The 18274-nt window shown below is 38.1% G+C and overlaps 1 protein-coding gene across 2 annotated transcripts in view; it reads left to right on the top strand.

Annotated features, from left to right (window-relative positions):
- LOC124170646 overlaps positions 1-18274 on the top strand; it is an 87186-nt gene that overhangs the window by 12255 nt on the left and 56657 nt on the right. For both annotated transcript variants that reach the window (XM_046549509.1, XM_046549508.1), the window contains 3 exons: positions 6021-6104; positions 9167-9306; positions 18066-18274. In XM_046549509.1, coding sequence (XP_046405465.1) covers positions 6021-6104; positions 9167-9306; positions 18066-18274 — 433 coding nt within the window. The remainder of the gene's footprint in view (positions 1-6020; positions 6105-9166; positions 9307-18065) is intronic.

Raw genomic sequence — 18274 nt, 5'->3', positions numbered from 1 at the left:
GATCTTATTTGTTCCCATTACATTATTTTATTAGGTTTAATCTGTTTTCGAGGACTGTGATACTTATACTTTAATGTATTTTGTATAATGGGAGGTATTCTTTGCTAATAAGTTTTGTACTGCCAACAATACTCTGCAAGAAAACTGATTTTCTTTCTTATGGCACTCTGAATTGAAAATTCCTTAACCCGGGAACACCAATAATCTGGCATTATTATCAAGGTGCACCTTTTGTGAAGCTTAATTTTTTGCTGAATAATTGCATTTACCTTCACCTGCTGAAACTGTTTACTGCTCTGAACAAAAAATTTCCCTGTTGCATCTGTCGACAGTAGTGGAGCCAGTTATTCTTGTAGCATTTTATTGCCAAGTGAGGCACTGCTACATATGCTGCCAATGCTATGCAGAGGTGACTCAACTTGCCTGGGTGGGTCTTGGCCCTGCCATTTGGGCTGCAGGCTTGATGCATTGCAGAGTCGATGGACATGAGCATTGGTACGCTCTCTCTATTACTGAGTGTATCAAATGGTCGTAGGACAGTAAGGAAGTACTGTAGAACAAATATCTGTGGTAAAATATTTGAAGACCTTCCATATTTATAATAAATTATTAACCATTTTGTGTGTTAATTTCATCTCATTTAGATATCCAATTCCCTTGTAAAAACATCGTAGATCCCCTATTGTTCAACCATTCAACATTTTTTATCATTATAGATTTCAGTAGAGTTTGAAGAAAGAGAGACCCACGGTTTTCCGTTTTTGATCAGTTGCCTACTCCTTGAGCTGTCAGTGGTGAAATATCGATGGGCTGACCCCTTTCACTGAAGGCTTCCTGACATCAATGACTCTTGCTAAGCGGCTGAGTGCTTCTCTCCTCCTTCTGAGCATCCTTCTCATGTGGTTTGTTGTCATTAGCACACTAATGAGCGATTCATATCTATTTTTTTTTTCTAGAGTTCTATTTTTCTATGATCTATTTTTGATGAGTTCACCTTGTGAAAATTCATTGTAATAAGATACCAACAGCTGTAGTAATTTTCCTGGCTATTTTATTCACTCAACCAGTTTCAATGTATGTGTACACGTGGTTATCAGAGGCATCTCTTGGTAATGACGTGTATATGTTGAAACCGGTTGAGTGAATAAAATAGTGAGGAAAATTACTGCAGCTGTTGGTATCTTATTATAACGAATCATTCTTTCCATCAAAGATTGGGTCTCTGTGAATGACTTCATTAACCAGAACCTAAATGATATAACTCACGATAACATATGAAAAATCGGTGGCAACTTTTGCATTTTTTTTTTCATTTTAAAGTTATAAGGAAATGGTTGAATAAGGATTTTGTCATTACTTATCTTTCCCTTCCATCTACTGAATCTTCATAAATTGTGATTCAGGTGAGTCTGAGTGAATGACCCCATTATACAGGTTTCTACCGCAGCACCCGACTCAACTCTGGTATCACCCAAATCCCAGCTGTGCTCAACTCTATTATTTTTAAGGTTGAAATAAAATAAAAACTTCTTACAATTCATGCAAACATCTCCTGCTTTTTGCTTTGTGCTATCATTTGGTACAAGTACAGGGAATGCACAATCATAAAAACTCTAGATCAATAGAGTTGGATAATTGGTGGCATCTGGTAATGGGAGGTTAACAAGTTTTTTGTGGTATGAAAGACTGATGGCTCACATAGTATTTCTGCCAACAGTGCAACAGTGAATTGGCTATTTTTCTTCATTTTGCTACTGTCACCATTGAGGGAATGAGGAAGTTGGAGTCTAGTAACTCCATGTGTATATTATCACAGACAAAAGAATAACCAGAGTGCTCACTGGTATAGGAAAATCGGTTCAGGTTTATGGGTTTCTAAACTATGCTCTTGATGGAGTTTTAATGGCAAACAAAGCAACTTGCTCATCACAGCTTCCACTCTCTGTTGATTGGGCTGTCTGGCTTCGGGTTCCTACTCTGCTTTCCTCAGGGTATCCAAGATACTAAGGCATTGATCCATTCAACCCATAGTCGTATGAATGCATGCGGTTCATACTTCAGCTTTTGCAGGCATAACTAGGTCATTCAGTTCCTCAAAACAGGTCAAAGTAATTGGGTATCAAACTTGTCCCAAAGCAATTATGTATTAACTTTGAAGAACCAAAATGCCTTTAACTCTATCTATAATTTAGACACAATACATCAATAATAACCTCAAGAGATTAAGAAAACCCTGCCAACATTATTCCATTCCCTTTGCTAATGCAATTTGATGTTTGATTCAATGAGTGTTTACTTCAACTTTTGAAGTTTACATTAAGAAAAGTCGAAAACTGTATATTTAGCATGATATCTTTCAAGGGTATTGGCAGCATATTAAAATGCAAGCAAGATGCAATGGGGCTGCAGCATGTTTTTGCACTGTGTGCAAGATCCCCATACGAATAACTGCAAGTCAGGCTGTAGTCCTTAGATCATTCCGTACAGCTGTTCAGCAGAGCCTATCCAAAATGTATTTTCACTGGCCACCTCTAATTGTGCTTGAGGTAGCGTTCGGTCTCACATCAATGGGTGGTTCATCTGTAGGTTCCTCCTATCTGTGATCTTCTGAACCATTTGAATCTTCTCAGTGCCGGTCACCTTCGTTAGAGAAAGATAGGTGGCTAATTTTGGATGCAGATGCTGGAAGGTTTTGGGCAATTCTTTAATTGATTAGAAAAATAGCAGTGGAGAGGATTTTATTTTTTTGTTGCTTAATGTTTTACTTACCAGTAAAACTTTTCTGTGTCCATATTTTTGGATATTGATATGGGTCCATGTTACTTCATGTGGCCAGCCAAGAGATAAACATGCCAGACCTATCTTTTTTCAAAATCACGATTATCTGCATTGATCTCTGCCATATTATTTATTTAGTAGAGATGTGCGAATAGTTTCCGCAAATACTCGAATAACTCGAATACTAGAAAGTATTCGATATTCGAGGTCTCGAATAGTTATGCTAGAGGCACCGTCTCGAATACCTCGAATACTTTGAATTTCGCATACACTGTCGCACACACGTCGTTGGTAGTTGACCTGGAAAAATGTAGAGAACTATAGTCGTTTAGTGCACGCAGCGCCGTTTTAGGCAAGTTGACGAATTACATCAAATTCGTGGATTAGAGCGGTGAAAAGAGTTCGATGTGGGGAACCAAAATTGATCGGGTGAAAAAATCCGAAAATCCCCAATTCCCCCCACCAGGAGAAACTCAGTGCCGTGGGATAGTAAAATCAGAAATCCAGATAGAAATCCATTGTAGCGGTGTAATTGCCGAGATGGCATGCAATCATTTTTTTGGCGAGGTGGTGTGTCCCCTAAGGATGTTTGAAAGAGATGTTAGTTGAATCAACTATAAGCCCAAATTGTTTACATAAAATTAAAATATTCCATTAATCAGCTACATTCCTGTTCGAATCCTTAAAAGGAAATCAAAATCTTGTGTTTCCTGCTGCATAGGCAACCGAGTCAAACATTCCCGCATTCATCGTTTAGTATTCGAGGTATTCGAATATTCGAGCAATGATTTAATATTCAAATTCGATATTCGAGTTCGAGAAATCTGCTATTCGACCCATCTTTAGTATTTAGTTTTGGCTGTCTTGTACATCTAGATAATACCCCGCAAGCCGTCTAAAAGGCATGTGGCAGGGGGTGTTAGGAAGCCAGCCATTTACAGTAAACTCAGTTTCCATTCATTTAAAATTTTCTTTTAATTTCAGACATAATGCAATGCTGGTCAAGTTTGGAAAATGCCATAAGCATGTGAAAGTTTGCTTCAACCCTGTAAAAATTCAATATTTTTTTCCAGATTTTTCATTTCAGTGTTTTATAAATTAACAAATATTGTTATTTTTGTATTGTTGATTATTACCAAGTATTTTGTTTTAGATTTCTGTACTTGTTGGTTAAAAAATTCATTACATGTTGTGTAATATGTACCTTTTTTTTGGATGTCAAAATTTTTGGTGACGTGGAAATTCAGTGGATCTTTTGTGGAATATAGGCCACATATTATTTAGAATGTGCATAGCAGTCTGCATTTACTTAGTTATCAGACATGGTAACATTAATGTTGTGGCAGTAAACCTCATTTCTACATTTCATAGCCTTGGTTCTTTAGGATTAATTTTTTTACTGGGTGCATGCTTGCAAATCTTTTGACCTTATCTTTTTGTTAGATGAATGAAATTAGTACCTATATATTTGTTTTGAGATTTCTTTAGCTCAGTTTATGATTGTCATATACTTGTTTTTTATCTTCAAAGTTGAGTCAAATCCATTGGTTTTAATTGACGGGTTTATAATTGTGTGTAACCATCCACAGTGAACTTTAGCCCTCCACTTCAAAATCGCCGCTTAACATTTATGGCTTGATGCTGAATTTTATGTTATAAAAATCGGTTCTGATTTTTTTACATTTGTCCTAATTTATGTTTATTTTGTTGTTCATTCACTTGTTTCGTGGGGTCCTAATTTTGATTATGTAATAATCTATTATTTAGATTGTTGAATTAGCACAGAATGCAATAATAGTGAATCATACAATCTGTTCATGTTTGGGAAGGGCCTTTTGCTCAGGGGTGCAGCAGCAACTATGGAAGGCATGAGAGACCAACTCTGCGAGAAATTTTTATTAGTTAGGCAAGTTGAGGGAGGGAAGGTTAATGTTGTCTCCTCAGATTAGAGCTGCTAGGGAGAATGGTAAAAAATGTAGGCAAATCAGTCTTAATCCACTAGGAGTTAATCCACTCAGTTAGGAGCAAAATCTGATTTCTGGGAGATCTCTCACAATCGTGGGTGGGGGACAGTGTTACAGGGGGACAGTGGGTGACACCCCATTGTTGTGTCACTGCAGTAGTTTAGTTTGTGTCGTGATTGGGCTGTTTTTTTCTTTCTTATCGTTGAGATATGCTCTAAGAATTAAGTTTAGTTGTTAATTGAATCTTAAAAGTCTTGTGAAGCTTATCTCTGCGAATGACGAAAATATGTGGCAGGACGTTCCTTGAGCAGGGAGATGAAAGCTGAAAATTGTCATCGGAGAATTTTCTATTCTGGCAAACGAATGCTGAAAATATAAGTTTCCTTGCTCTCCCCCTTTTATGACGTTCGCTGGTTCGTGAAGTCTTAGTATTGGGACGAAACAAAGTGGGACTTAAGCCGTGCCTGGAGCAGGTACCCGGACCCTTCGTCTTATATTGCCCATCTTTGTGGTAAGAGACCGCGGTCATTCAGTTGTTCATTCAGTCAGTTTTCAAAATAAATATTTGTTCCTTTCTCAAAAAATATAAAATATAAACTGAGAATTGAATTCTTTGTCTTTTGAGCAGCGTTTACAATTTTTAACCGAAATTCTACGATAAATAATAACTTATATTTCGATTTCAATATAAATTTCAGCATTGAAATTGTTGCTGCATTAAATGCATTAATATTGATGGTAGAGCTTCGTTCAAAATTTAACAATTATTAGAATAAAACGAGGAATTCAATTCAAAGTCTGCAATTTATGTACAAGCAACAGTTATCCATATAGCTAATTCATATAAACGAAGCATGATTGACCGCCAAACAATGCCGCTGGTAGGGTTATAAACCCCGAAAGGAGGGAGCCCAACTACCCTCGGAGTCCGAGACAATGCGAAGTCCCTGTTAAGTAGGGTTGAAAAAGGTTGGTGCCGAGTGTGTGTGGTTATCCACGAGACCCTTGTTTTAGTGAAAGCTATGCACAGTGCAAAAATAAAGTCACCAAAATTTAATGGTAAAGGAATTCTGAAAGTAGCATGTAGCTGCTCACTTTATCACCAGGTAGATATTGACATATGGAATTTTTGAGAATGATTTTCGCACCTATTACTCCAGTGCTGATTTTTTATGGTAGTGATTAAATGATATAATTCCCCTTATCGCTGCGAGAAATTTTTTAGGCGAGAACCAACTTCATTCCCCTTTGTTAATATTTTATTTGTTGCTTTTGTAGAGAACTTGCCCGAACCAGAGGATCTGTGTGATCAAGTGTGCCAGTTGCAACAGCAGATTGATGCTCATAAGGACACCCTCATTGGTGAGTTATTTATGATGCCTATTCACTACAATCTCTAAATATTGTATTGTATTGTATTGATGATCGGAAAAATGCTCTAAAGGAGTAAATCATTCTTCATGAAATCCTAATGCTAGAAAAATTAAATATCAGCTAATTTTTTTTTGGAACGGCGTTTATCTACCAAACTCGTCATAATATCGTTTTTTGTGTGAATGTGAATGGCAGAAGGAGAGATGTTCACTGCCGAATCCTCCACATTTATGAGTTTGGGTGTGGCACACGGTTCCATGGGAAAATTACCAATAATATCTAACCCCCAAGTTTCATTGTAACAGTTTTAAACCTTGAATTAAGGAATAAATGCTGATATTTGAGGCCATGTCAATCACCAAAATCTGTGTCATTTACCCATTCCAACCTTTTGTTATTTTAACTGCAACACACTCCCGATTATCCTAATGAGCTAATGATGGGGAGAGACGGCAGAATTAATCAGAAAACAAGGAAACCTGAACTTTCTCTTTAATGTCTTGTAATGTTATATAATTTGCATAAAACAAACAATACATTATTATTTATGCAGTTATTCTGTTATTTTAGTGCTTCCTGCACTCATTGAGAGCTTTCTTCGCCAGTTCGCGATCTTTTTAGCAGTGATAACATGGTTGTACTCGTATTATTAAAACTCCATGTATGGCCTTGTTGTGGAAACCAAACATCTTTGGCTTTGTGATCACGGATACAAATTTGTGGTTTGCACGAATGCTTCAAAACTACTGCTTGATGTCGGAAACTACATTGCCAGGCACCACACCACGTAGTCGCCTCTTGCACAAGTTGCCCAGGTGGCAACTGCTGCAGGTCATGTACATGTGATCATAGAGTGCGGTCTCGCGCTACGAGCACTACGAGGCTTGGAAAACAGGAGCGCGGTGCTACCGTGAATTCAGTGCAGCTATTGCATGATTGCTTTCGTTTTACGAAGGGGATTTTAATGGAAATAATAAGCCTGGTGTATCGTAGCATTATTGCAGTGATAGGGTCGTTTCCTTCATCAAAGAAAATGATATTCATTGCTTGCTATTCATTACTCACCATTATTGTATTCATAATATAATAATTATTTGGTTTTAGAAATACCGGTTTAGACGAATGACAAGGGTCAATTTTATCCTAATTTGAAAAAGGACAGATTGGTGCTCATGGGATGTCACTCCACGTGACGTCACAGGGACCTAGTTTCTATACGAGTAGATAGGAGTTTTACATCGTCTGAGGTTACCAATGCATGAGGGACAGAGCTCAGGGAAACATGTCTTAATAATCACCTATTAAAACTGCCTAAGGTCGGAAAGTTTTCTTCGTTTGATAATGTATTAATAATCCGTACTTAAGCCAAGCGCTACCAGTTAGCAGGGTACTCTGCTACCTGCTAGCATCCTGTGTCGTATCAGTGCTCAAAGCCTTGCCCCAAGGTCATCTCACTTGCGGCAGCGGGAACCAGAATGATGTCACACGGGGTTTACCCAGCATTCATGCTTAGCCGTCGCGTTTTCATGCGCTTGAAAATTTTCACTTTTCATTTAATAGCAAAAAATAGATATCATCATTTTAAAATCTGAAAGCGTGAAATACGTACTCCAGGAGTAATAATCTTTCAATTTAGGCAATAAAAAAATATTAGGAAACCACCTTATTCTGGTGATTTGGGTCCGATTTTATTTTTTTTGATAAAGATTGCGGAAAATATCGAGCAATTATGAAAATCATGCACGGATAATCCACAGCACGGATGTACTGCAGCCGGATAATAGGGAGTCTGCTGTATAATAATGGTTTTAGTCAAAGCTTTAAGCTGTATGTTGCCCTGGTGTTTTGTGTGAAGAGGATAGCTTTCTAATTTTAACAATTATTGGAATGGTTTTCTGTATATTTAGCCCACAGCAAATGTCTTCTGTATTGTGGGGTGATAATAAGTACTCTCCCAAAATGCGAATATGGGTAATGCATTTTCAGGTTTAATGCTGCACTCTTTTATAACTAAATGATGAAATTAACTCCACTGTCCAATTCATAGATAAGTTTTACTGGATCTGTGGAAGACAGAAGGTGACTATTATTGATGAGAATATCAGACAAAATTGGGTAGATATCATATTTTATTATTATTACAGTAGATTCCGTTAAATGGGTCCACCGGTTACTTGGGGTAGCCGCTCAATTGGGGCAGATCTTGAAGAACAGAACCCAATAGAGGAATATCACAGAGTATTCTCCGCTTAATTGGGACAACATGCCGCTTTATTGGGCCATGAGTCGGTGACATAGACTCTATACTCGCGACGAAATCAAAATTTTTTGTTTTCAGAATACTGTTTTTTATATTTTCCTCCTTTGATTTACTCTTATTTTTCACAAATGTTCCCATTCTTGCCCCATTTTGAAAAGCTCTTGTTGTTATACTATCCGCAAGAGGATAGAACTTTTCTTTCATATGACTTAGTAAAAGACATTCATTCAGCGTCGCCCGAGGCTGTGAAAAATATTTTAACCAAATCGTTATAATTTAAAAAAATGATAATAAATTAACTTAGCTCGCTGATTTGTTAATCAAATTAATAGTTTAATAAACTTATATTGCATTAGAAACATTCTTTAGTCTTCTTTCTATCATTTCAGCGATTGCTTATGCCCATATACAGGATAGTTCTCCTAATTGGGGCAGCCGCTTAATTGGGGCAAAGTGCACAAGTCCTGATATGTCCCAATTAACCGGAATCTACTGTATTATTATTACCTTCTAAAGAGAATTAAACATGTTGGAAGGACATAAGATTTAAGTTTTTTTCATTGTCATTGTCTTATTCTCTAATTCATCTCTTGGTTATTACACTCTAGATCTCATGCTGCAATTCATGTGCATGTAATATTAACTTGCTGTAAGTGTAAATTTTTGGGTAATGAATCATGAATTGACACATATTGCAATTTGTCTGTTATTATGAAGTATATTCTTTTATTATTTTGGTGATACTGGGGAAAGTTTGGTTGAAGCTAACTCCTTGATGTTTTTCATATAGGCTTGGATTTCCTCGTGGAAGCAGTTGTGAAGGATGCTCCGGAGAAGCTGGAGTATTTTTGTCTCTTGTGTGATAAGAAAGGCCCTAAGAGGATAGCTATATCCCATGTTCAAACATTCAATCACCAGTTGAAGTATTTGGTGAGACTTTAGTATATAATATTTTAATTTGTTCAAAAGTAAGCAGTCTTTTAAATTATTTGAATCTAAGAGGGCATAAAGGACCATTCCAGTCAAATTCATGCTGGAGGTGTTAGATCACCTCTGTGGATATGTAAAAAAAGATAAAAATTATAGGTCTGTATGAATAATTTACAGATAGGCCGAGTAAAATTATCTATGCTATTTTTTCATGAAGTTATAGGCATAAAAGAACACTTAAACTTTCCATTTGAGCCATGTCAGCCTCGTATGTTGCAAAAAAAATAGACATGGTATGAGGTGCATTTTGGGGGCAGTAATTGGCTGCAAACCATGCTGGTGCACGGTGCTCCACCCCTCCTTTCGGGCTGTCATCGGACAACTTTTGCCGGCCGGACTGTAGTCAGTGTTTTTTGGATAGGCATTGCGATGATATAGTATATGTATTTTACTTAATGTACAAAATATTCAGTTAATCTGAAAAAAATAACCATGGGTGGTTTACATACCCACGATAAAAGCACCACGGGGGAATGGATTAGAGAGGATGCATGTGCTGTGTCGCAAAATTTGGAGCGGAATATTATTTTTGGCATAAGACTCTTCGTATAGAAACTTTTAATGATTGCTAAGATTTTTCAGAGGATCTTCTGTAGGAAATATCAATTTTTAATTGTGCTTGCATAGAACGTAGCCCTCTAAGTTAAGCCATTAATTTAAACAAATTTAAGGGATTGCGCGAAAGTGTGTCACAGTTTGCTGATATGTTGTAAAACTTTGAACCTACTGAATTTTGGACAGTTAGAAGAAGAGATAATGAAGATTCATTGTGATTGGTCGCTTAGCAGAGGATTTCTGCTATCAGCACAGTAATTCTGCTTTTTCAAAATTTTTTTTAAATTTTTTTTTTGCTGGTCACCTTATACGGCAGGGCATGTGGTGTTGCAGAGGGTCGTCTCGTCTGAAAGCCACCTGAATTTCACGCGAACAGTGGCCGGCAAAAAGTGGTTTCATCTAAAAGCGGCTTCTATTTAGCATTGTCTGTATTTCACGCCATAGATGGTGCTTCTCCAGGCTGGATTAAAATCGGTGCCGTGCCACTCATCAGCTCGTTTGAAAACAGCCTTGGCTACGGAAATGTGACAATGTTGGTGAGAGCGACAAAGTGACAAACCCTAAAATGTACGTATTAGCGAGCAGCTCTCAAAAGAAAAAACATGGATGCCATGCAATCAGAAAGTAATACACCCATACCTCGCTTAACGCAATTTTGATTAGCGCAATTTCGATATAGCGCAAATTCATTCCTTGGGGAAACATTCCAACGCTGCTTAGCCTTATCAAATAACCTTTAATACTCCCTTGATAAAATGTTCAATGCAAATACATCACTCGTCATGCGTCCAGACAGCTGACCTACTGGAGTAATTTTTCTCGTCCCCTAGACTGAATAACATTACATAGTTAATGTAGATTATTAATTAAGTTTGGAGCTAGTGGAAATTAGTTTTTTCAAGCAATTCAGTTGGAAACATCATTTTTGCCATTATAGGTTAACGGGCGCATTGACTACTGCATAAGAAGTCCAACCGTCCAGCGTTCAAGGTCATCGGGGAGCGGAGGCCCAGTTGCGTATGAATAGCATCAACTCGTAAAAGGGTCTGAGAGAGAGTCTCGATCACAATGTCTTCATTCCTTCCCAGCAGCAGGAGGCCTCAGTTGGCCCTCTCCATATCAGGAGTACAGTGCAGCAGCTGTTCAGCTGTAGAAGGTGATTTTGATAGAGCCATACAGAGTAAAAATCAAGGGAACAATGGCCAAAAAATGGGAATGGAATAGAAAAGTAAAGAAGTTATCAAGAGAAAGCATTAACCAAGAAGAGAAATTGAAGGCGATCACTTGCTTTGAAAATAAAGAGCGTCAAAGCAATATTGCGCATAAGTTTAAGGTCACGACTTCGGCAGTCTGCATTATTATTTTTAAGAGGAGGTTAAATGGTCAGTGACATCAGCCACACCAACTTCAGCCAAGCAGTCAACATGTATGCGATGTTCATTGCTGGAAAAAACAGAAAGACTTCTAATTACCTGGATTTATAATAAATGGTCGAATGATGTTCCTCTATCACAGGCAGTTATTTGTGCTAAAGCAGTGGACTTACTCGAATCTACAATAGAAGTTGAGGGTGGTGATTTCTCTGAGACATTTAGTGGAAGCTCCAGTTGGTTCCAGAATTTTAAACTTCGAGCTGGTGTTTTAGTGCTACGATATCAGGTGAATCTGCGAGTTCTGTTAGCATATTTGCTGCAACATTTCGTGATGAAATCCAATCTGTGATTGAGAGTGGATCCTTTCCCCCTCAACTAGTTTTTAATGTCGACGAGACGGAATTGTTTTAGAAGAGAATGCAATGAAGTTCATTCATTTTCAGGGGAGAAAAACCTGAGTCAGATTTCAAGGCATTTTAAGATCGTTTCACGTTGGTGCTTGATGCTAATGTCTCAGGGGACTTCAAATTAAAGCCAATTTTGATTAATCATTCTCAAACTCCTCGAGCAATCAATTGGTATTCAAAGTAGCATTTGTCTGTCATTTGGATGAGCAGCATTAGGGCCTGGGTGACGCAAGAATTGCTTTTAGACTGGTTTTAAAATAAGGCAACTGCTGGCAATGCATTACGGACCCCTGATATAGCATTCATTTTACCTGGGAATTAGGCCACCCACTGGAAAAGTAGGAATTTCAAAAGCATGTACAAATTTATTTTAATGAGAAAAAACGTCTTTTAATGCGTGCCCACTATCTATAAAGATATTTTAAACTATAAATGTTTGTATAAATAAGGTCTTCTAAGGTTATTAATAGGAATATATGTGGTTTATAGTAAATTCGGTACCAAACACTTATGCTACCGGGAACGCATCCCTATCTTCCCAATGTTAAAACGCTCTCATCTAACGCAAATTCATATAGCGCGAAGACCCCAAAGAACGCATCATATGCACTAAGTGAGGTATGGGTGTATGTGTGTTTTTTAATAATTTTTTTCACTTTTTGGCCTTGAATATGCTGCAGATCATTTCGGCTATTTGTGCCAAATTCAAATCCTCGACACCGTTCCAAGCCGGGCCCAAAGTACCGACTTCATGCGATTGGTTCTTGATACCGGTTCCACAGGCCCAGAACCGGCAGTACTGAGAACTGGGTACTGGAACTGACCCATTTCTTCTAATAATTAATATGATTTTCTATTATTGTGGGTAAATGAACAGAATTGATGCAGAATTTTACTAATGCCTAGGTTTGTCTTGATTATTTTTAGTAAAATGCAAATAGGGATATCTTGGAAAGGTTTAACATTAGCATCATGAAATTCTCTTTCATGATTATGTAATAATTGACTCAATAAGCTAGGTCACCAAGCTTAACCATGATTAATGAGTCAAAAGAACACTTTTGAAGATTTTGAAGTTTTTTTTTAGGTTGAGATTAAATTTTTCTTCTGATTATTATTCACCCATGTCTCGTATAGCGCAATTTCGATATAGCGCAAATTCGTTCCTCGGGGAAACATTGCAACGCAGTGTAGCCTAATCAAAAATCTTAAACGCTCTCGTGATAAAACGTGAACTTGCGCTAAGTACCGTATTTTCCGGCGTATAAGACGACTTTCTAGCACCTAAAATCTTTTTTAAAAAGTCGGGGTCGTCTTATACGCCGGGAATGTGGCAGCAAGGAGGAAGGGTGGCCGCACTGAACAAACACTTCACACATTTGCAGAACCCTAACCCTAACCCAGTGCTGAGATCTAATATACCAGGCTTTGTGAACTTCCATGTTAAAAGGAGGCCAAGGGAGAACCAAGCAAGACAATTAAACCAACGGTCGGAGGCACTTCAACACAATCAGCAGAGGACAGTTGTGAATGCAATGCATTAACAGGCGCGTGAGCACGGAATATAAATCAGACAACTGGCTTTAACACTGACATACGAAGCAAAAGGCAGTACACTACCTCCCATTCGAAATATGGGCACCACACCCCGAAACACTACGATGGTGCTTCATTTTCACTTTATAAAATTAAAGACATCACACGGATCACGAGAGCTCCTGACTTGCCAAGACAACGAATTCAAAATGTGGTCACGTGGTAATAACGGCCGTGGGGCCACGTGAGCTCTACGGAAACCCTCCCCTACTTCCCCCTTCCACTCTCACCTCCCCTACACCTTTCAATATTTCTCTCAGATGGCGTTGGTGCAAGCTACCCGGAAGCCCCATAAGAGATCGCACTGGTTGTAATATACCGTATAAATGCCAAACAGTCAAGGCCCCAACATGGCTCCACTAACAAGAAGAAAGAAATATGAAGCCAGTTTCAAACTAAAAGTTGTAAACTTTGCCATGGAACATAATAACTGCGCTGCTGCAAGACATTATGGAGTAACAGAAAAGATGGTTCGTGACTGGAAAGCAAACGAAAAAGCACTGAAGAATATGCCAAGGGGTAAGTGTGCATTAAGAAGAGGCACCCCACATTGGCCAGAACTCGAAAAACATGTAGCAGACATGGTGAATGAGCATCGCCAAAATGGTTATGTTGTAACACGCAATAAAATACGCTTGTTTGCACTTCAGTGGGCAAAATCTAATCCAGATCACAGCAACAGATTTAAGGCCACTGTATCCTGGTGTACTAGATTCTTAGAAAGGCACAATTTGGTACTGAGGCAAAAGACAAAAATTGCACAGAAATTACCTGCAGATCTTGATGCCAAATTAAATAACTTCCATCGATACGTAATAAAACAGCGCAATAAACATGGCTATGCGTTAAATAGTATCGGAAATATGGATGAAACCTCAATGAATTTTGATATGGTTGGAAATAAGATTGCCCATCTAAAAGGTGAAAAAACTATTTTAATTAAAACAACAGGACATGAGAAGTCCAGTTTTACAGTGGTACTAGCTTGCACAGCTGATGGCGCCAAACTGAGACCAATGGTTATTTTTAAAAGAAAAACAATGCCGAAACTCAAGTTCCCTGTTGGTTGTTTTGTACATGTGAATGAAAAAGGCTGGATGGATGAAGAAGGGGTAAAGCTATGGCTTGATAACGTATGGAGCAGGCGACCAGGTGGACTTATTAAAAAACGTAGCCTACTGGTGTGGGATATGTTCAGGGCTCATTTAACTCCCAGCACCAAGGAAAGGCTTGCGAGACTAAATACAGATTCAGCAGTTATTCCTGCAGGATTGACATCATTGGTACAGCCACTGGATGTGTGCCTAAACAAGCCGTTTAAAGATCGCATTCGAGAACAGTGGAATGAGTGGATGGTTAGCGGTGAGAAGTCATTCACAAAAGGAGGAAACATGCGTGCTCCACAGTTGGATGTTTTGTGCAAATTTGTTATAAAAGCCTGGAATGACATTGATGCAAAAACAGTAATCAAGTCTTTCGAAAAGTGTGGCATATCAAATTCGTTAGATGGTATGGAGGACGACTACTTGTGGCAAAATGAAGAGGAAGTCGAAGCTGAGACCACACCATCTGATACGGAATTTGATCCATATGATGATTGCCTTACAAATGTAGAACAAGACGTTATTGATGTACTGATGATATCAAATGACGAACAGGAGGATTTTAAAGGTTTTTAAATGGAAACTGCGTTGCTGACTCGCAGTGACTTGCGAGCTCTCTCTATCGTTTGTTAACTTCCTTGTATCAGACTGCTTTAGGAAAAGTTTAATCCACTTGCACTGTTTTAGTTTTATATGTTTTATGAGGAACTGACTTATGTTTATTAGTGACCGTTTTCATGCTATCATGTCATGCCATGATGCCATAAGCATATTTATTAAAAATTTCTATATTGAAATCAAATCTGATGTTTTTTATTTACCGGTAGTGTGCGTTGGAAAAGGGGTAGTCTTATACGGAGAGTATAGCACGAATTATATATTTTAACAAAAAAGTTGGGGGTCGTCTTATACGCCCAGTCGTCTTATACGCCGGAAAATACGGTACACACGAAATTGCTATCATTTTACTCATATTAGTAGTATTGCTTGCTTCAAATCTTCTAATTTGTTTATGTATTAATCGAAATCTATTGCTGTGCAATGGCCAAAAGCATTACTCGTCATTGGGTCCAGATAGTCGGCCTACCGAAGTAATTTATCTCGTCTCCTTAACAGAATTAGTTAATTTAGATCATAAATTAAGCGTGGGGCTAGTGGAAATGAGTTTTTTTTAAGCAATACTGGTTGAGACGTAATTTTTGCCGTCATAGGTAATCGGGCGATTGACTTCCAGGTAGAGGGTCTACGCTAAAACCTTCAAGGTCATCGGTATTCACGGGGGAGAAATGGAGCGGTGGCCGAGTTGTGTATGAATAGCATCAACACATAAAAGGGTCCGCTATTGAGTCTAAAACACAATAGCTTCGTTCCCTCCCCGCAGTCGTAGGCCCTCTGCATCTCAAGAATACAGTTCAGCAGTAGAAGGTGATTTTGATAGAGCCATGCAGAGTAAAAACCAAGAGAAAATGGCAAAAAATAGGAATGCGGGTAGAAAAATCAAGAATTTATCAAGAAAAACCATAAACCTAGAAGAGAAATTGATATAGGTCAATTGGTTTGAAAATGGAGAACGTCAAAGCGATATTGCACGGAAGTTTAAACGCACGATGCCTTATTCTGAATAAAGACGAAGTTAAAACATCAGTGACCTCAGCTGCACCAACTTCAACCAAGCGGTCTACACATACAGAAAGTTCTTAGTGAATCAGTACAAAAAGACGAGAGTGGTAATCGCTCTGAGACATTTAGTGAAAGCTCCGGTTGGTTCCAGAATTTAAACGGCAAGCAGGTATTTTCAGTGCGGCGATATCAGGTGAATCTGCAAGTGTTGATAGCGCAGTCACCACAACATTTTCTGATGAACTCCAAGCTGTGATTGAAAGTGGCTCCTTTCCCCCTCAACTAGTTTTTAATGTTGAGGAGACGATATTCTTTTGGAAAAGAATGCATTCTCGTTCATTCATTTTCAGGGAAGGAAAACCTGGGTCAGGTTTCAAGGCATTTAAAGACTGTTTCACGTACAGTGAAACCTCGATATAACGACACCCAACGGTGCACTAATAAACACTCGCTATAGCGAATTGTCGCTTTACCGGAGGTGGAGCAAATAATAGCCAATATACCTGTTGCGAACAGATATACAGGAACAGAAGTGGTGCAGCGACAGATAAACATCTATCTGATAAACGTAAACATAAATCCAGACGAAAGGCGATGTTTTTTTGCATCACTAAATTTCCTTACTCAAATAACGATTAACTATTCAAACAATTTATAAGTGCTGCACTGAATAAAAATCATGCAAAGCACTGTTTTGTCAATCATTATATTTATCGAACGACAGTTTACCACATAAATTTGAGACTGAGCACTCCATTAACTTCATTTCTAACAGATCGCTAGCAATTACAGAGGTTAAGGAGTCTTGATGAAAGTCTTCCAGCGGTGAAACCCTCGCTATGGCGAGAGCCAACACCGAAAGGGTCTCGTAAAAACGAATTTTTTAACACGCTTATTATAGGGTCAATTGACGGTGCATCGGCTATCTCTCGTAATAGCGGGGGTGTCGCTATAGCCCGTACTCGCTTTAACGAGGTTCCACTGTAGCTGCTAATGACTCGGAGGACTTCAAATTAAAATGATTTATCATTCATAAACTCCGCTAGCTATGAAATGGCATTCAAAGTAGCATTTGCCTGTCATTTCGATGAGCGACAAAAGGGCCTGGGTGACACAATAGTTGTTTTTAGACTGGTTTGAAAAATCGTCAACTGCCGGCAATGCATTATGAAACCCTGATATAGCAGATGTTAGCCCACCTGCAAGACAGGAGGGAATTTCAAAAGCTCGTAAGAATTTTTTTTAACGTGAATAAAAGTCTTCAAATGCGTGCATACTATCTTTAAAGATGTTTTAAACTATAAACATTTATATAAACAATGTTTTCTGAGGCTATTTATGGGAATATATATGTTTTAGAGGAAATTCAATACCCAAGACCTATGCTACCAGGAACGCATCCCTATCTTCCCAATGTCAAAACGCTCTCGTATAACACAAATTCGTATAGCGCAAAGACCCCAAGGAACGCATCCCTTGCATTATACGAGACATGGGTGTATAAGTGTATGGTAATTCCGAATCTATAAATTGCTTATGAACACTAAAACAGGTCATATATGACACAACTGTATCCTAAGACCCTTTACACATCTGCTTGAAGAATTCAAGTGCTAAAATTCTCGTTACTTATTAAACACCAGTATTTAAATGCAATAAATTTATTTAACTTTGGGTTATTGAATGCAAAATAAAATTAAAGAAAATTTCAAGATTCTTGTCTTGTTATTGGTCAAATTATAGAGATTTGCATATTGAATGATCTCTCTCAGCTTACCAGAATGGTCATTTTTCGGGAAATTTTAAGTACCAATTTGTAAATCATTTATATCGCAAGATCAATAGCATAAATTTTTGAGAAGTATCCTTGGTGGTGATCCCAATTTTAATAGGGGCATGTATGAATTGGAATGGAGTGGCCCAAACAAATTATAAAATATCTTCCTTTACAAAAGTAAGTAATTTATAGCTGTGTGGATGAAATAAGTTTTCTTGGGCTGAATGTTCTTACAGTTTTACTTAAAATTGCTTTTGTTATTTTTCAGAGAACAGTATTCCCCTCTGTTACAAAGCAAGTAAGCAAAAAGTGTACTTCGCGAACTCCAAAGAGTGTTCTTTCGGCAATTGTGAATGAAGTGTGTACCAAGATTGAATCGATGATTGGACGTTTTAAACCAGCAGTCGTGGATAGAGATATACTCGTTGAAACAAAAAGCCAGTATACAGAACTTTTAATTAAGAAGCACTGTTCAAG

Source organism: Ischnura elegans, chromosome X (genome assembly GCF_921293095.1).
Source record: "Ischnura elegans chromosome X, ioIscEleg1.1, whole genome shotgun sequence".
In the NCBI taxonomy this organism is placed as follows: Eukaryota; Metazoa; Arthropoda; class Insecta; order Odonata; family Coenagrionidae; genus Ischnura; species Ischnura elegans.
Note: the sequence above shows the minus strand (reverse complement) of the source record. Positions and strands in the feature narration are given on the sequence as shown.